Raw genomic sequence first — 7,176 nt, forward strand, 5'->3', positions numbered from 1 at the left:
ATCTGCCCAGACCGCAGTCTTCCCCGTGATTGTGTAGCCTGCTGACCCAGACTGAGAGACCGTTTCAGCGGTTTAGTCAATGTTTCAGGTGTTTTGGCTTAATTAGCTGATTTGGAAGTGTGTTAATGAAAACATATATAGGATTAGAATCATTCATCAAACAAAAAATACAAAATGTCAAATTTCTCTGTGATATAAACAAAGAAAGAGTAAGAAGCAAGAATAAGTCACACAAGGGGCCGTTTATTTGGTATGAACTGTTCAGTTCGAAACACATGGCTTTAAACCCATCCTAGCGATACTACAACAGCCAATAAAAACTGTTTTTAAGTAAATTTATCAAAAAAATATTTGACAAGATGTAGAATAAATCACACCAAATAATTTACATGGGGGAAAAAAATAACCTTAATATATTAATTTAGGATTAAATTAGAAGATGAAGCATGGACATGACTGCAGAGAAGATACTGTACAAAAGTCTTGAAGGAAGTCACCAGGATCATCAAACACCAGTAAGCTCACAAATACCCACTGGCTCACACTAAGCTGACAAAAAAACAAGAAACATTCCCATCACACCTGAAATGTACCGCAGACATAAGCACACAGACACGCAATGTTATAGTAATCTACATGTTCCACTGCTAAATGCTTCTTTGGAGGAAAAAAAAAACATGTTCTTAATGCAGGTTAGCCCCCCTCTCTGGACCCTGGACAAGAACAGCAGCTGCTAACACAAATAATCTACATTCACTAGTTATTAATCAGACGTTTAACGGCTTCGGCTGAAGGATGGAGAGATATAATCATCTAAAGACAAAAGCCTACATGTGGTTTTAACCCCTCAAATGAAAAACTACAGATGTGTCCTACAAACAGGAGATGCCATTTCCTCCATTTCTTCCACGTTTTTTACTTCCAACATTTAACATGAAGTTCTTGATCTCAATCACCTCCACGACTAACGGATCGGAAAGAACAACACATTTCTCCACTATTTAAATTAACCAAGCTAGTGTTATCAGTATGTCATCAAAGTATGGAGATGGCTCATCATATAAAAGGGTCAAATGAACCATTTAATGTGATAGTTTAGGTTTTTCGGAAGACTTTGTGATGTCCTATTTCTATTGGATATGGATTCTGATCCTCGTTTGGGTTTTACGCGCTCAAATTAAACTAAAACAACTCTGAGCAACCTGCTGCTGATGCATAACGTTTAAACACATTTAGTTGTTAAACGTCCACAGAATTAGAATCTCAGCACAGGGCTCAAAAATACATTTATCTAAATTTGAAAATAATATGAAGATTTACTGTACCACAACAATTCTTTGGGAAAACAACCAATATGACAGTAACTATTAATGCAGCTAATAGTTAAAAAGTTAATAGTCTGACTTGCAGAGTCTCATTAACATGACAGAGCAGGTTCTGATAACAGAATGCATCCTATATTATGTTTACAGGCTTATTAGATAAATAACAGGACAACTATAAGGTGTTCACTCTGCAAATCTAGGCCTTTATGGAGGAAGTGGTGTTGCTGAAAGAAACCCACAAGAAGTCCCAACACTGCACATCAGCATAAACACACCATCCTTATTTTTAAACACGGCGGTGGCAGCATCATGCTGTGGGGAAGCCGTTTCACAGCAGGGACAGAGACATCGCTCAGCGCTGATGGAGGGATGGAGCTAAAGAAAGGGAGGAAAACCCGTTGGAGGCGTCAAAAAGACTTGAGGCTAAGGTGGACGTTCACAAATGTTGTTCGAAGCTCCAAAGGTGACAGTTTCTGGTCTACAGGTTGACGCTGATTACTGACTGTAAACAATTAGTAGAGACCAATCACGCGGCATCTCGTTGCAGAGCAAACTGTATCTGTTGAAGCAGGTAGTAGAGCTGCACTACTTATCAAATGGCAGTCCTCACAGCTCTGCAGGTGCAGGCCAAACGGACTCCTGTGACGCCATGCATTACACTCTGCATGCCAGAACCCTATTTAACCAGCAGCAAGGAGTTTTTTTTGCCGCCCTTGATGTTCACACCTGACACGGATTGAAGCGGGACAACGTGAACATCGAAATGAAAGAGCGCATACATATTGAAATTGTTATAGTGATATTTATCAACAACACTGCGCCTGAATGTTTTTCTACTATCGTGCGGCCCACTGACCGATGCGATGAACTTTGCATCATCAACAGATGGATAACAGCAGCCAATGCCACAGTATGTTTGTTTTAATTTCGGCTCAAACTTAAAGTTTTGTTTGAAACGCTGCAGCTTATGAGACGGGTGGAGTAACACTGAGCAAACAGATACTTCATGTGAATGTCAGCTGAGGGGGGGGGGCTATTTCACAGCATTTCTCAGCAATCGTTACGAGTTTAGTGCTTGAAGCTGGTCAGACACTCAGCAAGTTAGTTGTGCAGCACAGTAATTACTTTTTCAGTAAACTTGTTTAGAGATTAGAGTATTTCTTCCAACAGAACTTTGTTTAAACACTTAAAACGATGCAGAACATTTCTGCTATTTAAGAGTCAACTGTAATATGAGCACAAAAGATGGACCCGGCCATAAAACAAACAAACAAAAAAAAAAAGTCCAACTGCTTCCCCAGCTTCTGTACGCAGTAACATCAACATGCAGGTCTGGTATTTACACTGGACTCTGATCACATTAGAACCTGAAGAGCTCATCCAGGGTGCAGCCCTGATCATAAGGCAGCAGAATGTAAACAACAGGGGGAAACACCAGAGGGCGCCACCACGTAAGCCTTGTTGGTGTGAGGGGGACAAAAGAGGGAGGGGGGGGCGACGACAAGAAGAAGCTGTGTCGGGCTTGTGTCAGGGAGTCTCTGAGCCAAAGAGCGACAGGATCTCGTGGGTGATGATGAAGGTGAAGAAGTAAACGCAGAGATCTGAGAAGACGTCCCCCATCCTCCTGTAGGTGTCCATGGAGCGGTTGATGACTTCGGCAGGGATGCCGGACAGCAGCAGGGCGGCGGTCAGCACGGTCGTTTTGGTCTTCTTCTCCACCTGAACGAGCAGAAGAACATGAATTATCCTGCAGCTGATCAGATGTTAATTATATTTAAGTACAAAGAAAAAACACCAAACACCCACAGATATGATAAATTCCTTTTATGCAAGTGAGAACAGGTTACGCTCAGCCCCGCACTAATGATATTCTGAGGTGAGAAACTTAATTATGACAATGTATAAAGAAGCATTGTCAGAATCACGCAGCTCTCCACTTTATGTTCACCTAAAATCTAAAATGTGTTCTATTGTTGCAAGCGGAGTGGTGGCGTCGCGGTTAGAGAGGAGAGCGCTTAGATCCTGGAGATGCAAGCCTCAAAACGCTCCCTGGGCGCCGCACAGTGGCAGCACACAGCTCCCTTAGGGATGGGTTAAATGCAGAGGTATAATTTCATTTAAATGCATGTTGCAATGACAATAAAAATGATTATTATAATACAGATTATTAATACAGTAGATATTAAAAGTCCAAACACCCCTTTTAAAAAGCCATTTTTACATAAAAATATGACCTGGATAAATCATCTCAAAACCAAAATACGTCTTTTAAAATTAAACTTAAAACACAAAAAAAGGAATAATAATAGACAATAATAGTTGTCCTGTTGTTTGTCTAATAAGCCTGTTAACATAATATAGGATGCAACTAAAACACAAAAAGAGGAATAAAAAAAAAGGTTTCTTTCTGTGCAAACATTCTCCAAATGAGTACGACTACGGCTGACTTGGAAAACCCTGAATAAGCTCCGGTCATCCAGAACTTTAATTTTATTCTGGGAAAGTTAAATCATCATTGTTTCTTCTCAAAACTGAAAGATCTTTGAACATGTTCATCTTCTCTGCAAACTACGTTCATCAAAAGGAAGCAAAAATGGGGAAAACCCTGGTAGGACTGCTGAACTTTATTTAACTGACGCAAGACAACTGAAAGCTGAAAGTAAAAGACGCTTTAAAGTCACATTCAACCATTTGTCATTGAATTTAATGACTGGATTGTGTTTATATGATTTAGATTTTGGTAGAGAATAAATTGGACTTGTTTTCCTTGTAACGTGGCTTGAAATGGCGCTCCATAACAAAACAGAACTCAGTAAAGCACAGGTATAAAAATGTTGGTAATATTTTGCAACCAATGATTACATGTTTTTTTATTTTCACTAATTTTCTCAGTCGTTTATTTAATTTTAGGTTAATTTCTGTCACATAGAAAGGTGGAAATTCTTTTGCCGTGGAAATTATTCATCTTGGTCTTTTGAGACTTCTGCGATCCACTGTGCACCGATGATAAAACTACTGCTTAAGTTGTGACTCAAATACTAACCTATAAGTCTGTAACCAGGTTAAAATCTCTGCAGCCAATAAGCATCATTTGCACTCAGTTAAAATACAATATAAAGTTTACCAGGAGTAGAATATATGGGTGAAACTTTACCTTTGGAAAGTATTTGAACAATCCCATGTAGGCCAGCTCAAGGGTCAGAAATGGAGCAAATATTGACTATAAGAGAGAAATCAGTCAATTAAATCAGCTTCTAATAAAAGACAAGGTTCTTCAATCTGCCTTCTAGTGTATCTTAAAAAATTAAAATAGTGCCGTATGTACAGCAGACAGACCCACCAGATACTTGCAGACAAAAGCCCTGACGAAAACAGCGAGCAGGATGCTGCCGATGAGCCTGAAGACCCTAAATGGATCCAGCTCCTCTACATCAGAACCGCCCTCCTGAGCCGGCTTCTCATTGGCCAGCTGACTCCGCAGCTTCATAGCGTCGTCGAAGCGAGATAAGTACTGCTGGAGGCCTCGGCGCGGGGAGCCGCTGGCCTCCTCGCCCTTTGTTCTCAGTCGGAGGCCAGCCCCGAAGTCGTCCTCCAGAGACGCCCTGCGGGGCTGGCTGAAGTCGGGCAGAGGGGAGCCCCTCCTCTCCGGGGTGGCGGTGTGGGAGCGGGCGCCGGGGGTCTCCGACAGGAAGGGGGACGGCCTCGGGGACGGCACGGACGAGGACCACGGCTCCGTCCTGTCGAGATCCAGGTGGAAGCGGGGTTCTGTGGGACGCAGGGAGGCTCCTGCAGAGAGGACAATCAGACGTCACCGCTGTGCATGACCTAAGGAGCTTTTTGAACGTTTGAAAACAATTATAGCTCTAGGGCTGAAGGATTTTGGAAAATAATCCAATTGCGATTTAATGCGATTATTTTTTTTCAGTTTAATTTATCATGTCTTTTTAAACATATACAAACACCAAATTAATCTGTTTCATCGCTGTGCAGATCAGGTGCTAAAAGAGCCGCTGCGTCTCAACTATTGCGTCCTGATTACGATATATTTCAACCAAAATTGCGATTAGATTTAGACTTTTCTCCTCATTAACCACAAGCAACAAAAATGGCCTCTAGATAAAGATGTTTGTAAACAAGGACTATTTAAAACAAGAACTTTGAATGTTTTGATTAATCAGAGTATTATTCAAGAGAACAGCTTTTAGTTGATTTGGACGTCAAACCTTGTTGAACATAAAGTGCAACCAACAAGCATGTCTATGTATTAAACTGGTTGACCAGAACTTAATGCTATGGTGAGATTCCTGATTATATAAACTCTAAAACAAGTAATAAAATTAGATTATCTCACTGCTGCAACTCTTTTCCCTTCCATGTGGAGGCAAACCCACTTTAAACATTTTACTGACACCTAATGGACGTGTCTAATTCCCTAATTGTTACATAGCCAAAAATTGCAGACCTCTGCGATTTGGAAATTGTCTCTTTTAAATTGCGATTATATTACAAATGCGACAGTGCAGCCTTACTCTCAATCTACATTTACTGGTGTATGTATATATATACATTTTTACTAGGATTTAGCTACTTCTGATTCCTCTTTAAAAACTACAATGTAGGAGATTAGGTCAGCACTCAAAGTATATATATATATATTTTAGCTTTTCTGGTGTAATCTATTATCTAACTATACAGCTATGTTACCTGCGGCTGAATGACCACTTTATTAATTATAAATCCAGTATAATTTTTTTTAACATGAGCCAGAAAACACCTTGCTTTCCCTACTTCCATACATTCCTATATTGACAGTTTATCTGCGGTGGGATAAGAAGCTACGTTTTGTTTCTGATTCGGTTTCTCCTCCAATAAATCGTGAAAAGATAAACCGAGACGCCGGGCCTGCGTACCGCTGCTATCGGGGTCGTTTTTTGTGAAGCCCACGATCCTGTTCATCCTGTCCTCCGAGTTCTGCAGCAGCTTCCGGCGCCGCTTCTCCGCCCGGAGGTGAGCCGCGGACACGGAGCCCGTCTTCTCCTCCGCGGCCTCCATGCTCAGGTTCGGCTGACGGTTCCCGGTTCGATCACGGCCGACACAGCCGGTGGGTTCGCAGCTCAGCGGCGTCCAAACAAAAGCCTCTGAGTCACGAGCATTAGACGGCAAACGTGACAGAGGGACGGAGGGTTGCGCACAATGATGACATCATCTTCTTCTTCTTCTTTGAAATTTTTTGGCGGTTGGCAAACAACAGATAGATGCATTTCCGCCATCTACTGTAATGGACTCTCAGGAATTAAATTCTATTATATAAATGTGTTACTTTTAGATATTGAAATACTATATCGTAGATGTTACTATCTGAATAACTTCTGAATAATTGAAATAAATCTAATTTAACTTTTTTTTACTCAAATTTCGAATCAATTGCTGTCTCTCCTCCTCATATTTATTACAGTATAACATCACATGCTCAACTGTTTCATCTACCCCACAATATTCACATTTGCCATTCCTATGTTTTCCTAAGATAAACAGAGTACCATTTAATCCGGTATGGCCAAACCTCAATCGAGAAATGATTGTTTCTTCTCTTCTTGTTCTTTCTGTTCTTCTCATTTCTCCAATTTTCTTTAGAATTTTATAAAACCAACGTCCTTTATTTCCTTTCTCCCATTCCTTTTGCCATTTATCCTTTATTTTCTGTTTAATTACCATTTTAACTTCAGATTTACTAAAATTAACAAATAAATCCACTGATGAATTTCTAACAGCTTCTTTTGCTGCCTTATCTACCTGTTCATTTCCTTTAATTCCATAATGTGCCGGTATCCATACAAAATTTATAATCAAA

General features: G+C 40.5%; 1 protein-coding gene across 1 annotated transcript; it reads right to left on the reverse strand.

Annotated features, from left to right (window-relative positions):
- Positions 1 to 223: 223 nt before the first annotated feature.
- Positions 224 to 6,531, reverse strand: camlg (calcium modulating ligand). The gene is made up of 4 exons (XM_012881487.3): positions 6,236 to 6,531; positions 4,666 to 5,111; positions 4,480 to 4,545; positions 224 to 3,044 (listed from the first exon to the last, which is right to left on the reverse strand). The coding sequence occupies exons 1-4, from the start codon at positions 6,375 to 6,377 to the stop codon at positions 2,853 to 2,855; spliced, it is 846 nt and encodes a 281-aa protein (XP_012736941.2). The 5' UTR covers positions 6,378 to 6,531; the 3' UTR covers positions 224 to 2,852.
- Between the last annotated feature and the right edge of the window lie 645 nt (positions 6,532 to 7,176).

This window comes from Fundulus heteroclitus, chromosome 11 (assembly GCF_011125445.2).
Source record: "Fundulus heteroclitus isolate FHET01 chromosome 11, MU-UCD_Fhet_4.1, whole genome shotgun sequence".
Classification (NCBI taxonomy): Eukaryota; Metazoa; Chordata; class Actinopteri; order Cyprinodontiformes; family Fundulidae; genus Fundulus; species Fundulus heteroclitus.

Coding starts and splice junctions, on each gene's coding strand:
- camlg (XM_012881487.3), bottom strand. CDS start 6,377: ATGGAGGCCGCGGAGGAGAAGACGGGCTCCGTGTCCGCGGCTCACCTC. Junction 5,112..6,235: donor AAACGACCCCGATAGCAGCG/GTACGCAGGCCC, acceptor TCCTCTCTGCAG/GAGCCTCCCTGCGTCCCACA. Junction 4,546..4,665: donor CTTTTGTCTGCAAGTATCTG/GTGGGTCTGTCT, acceptor TCTCTCTTATAG/TCAATATTTGCTCCATTTCT.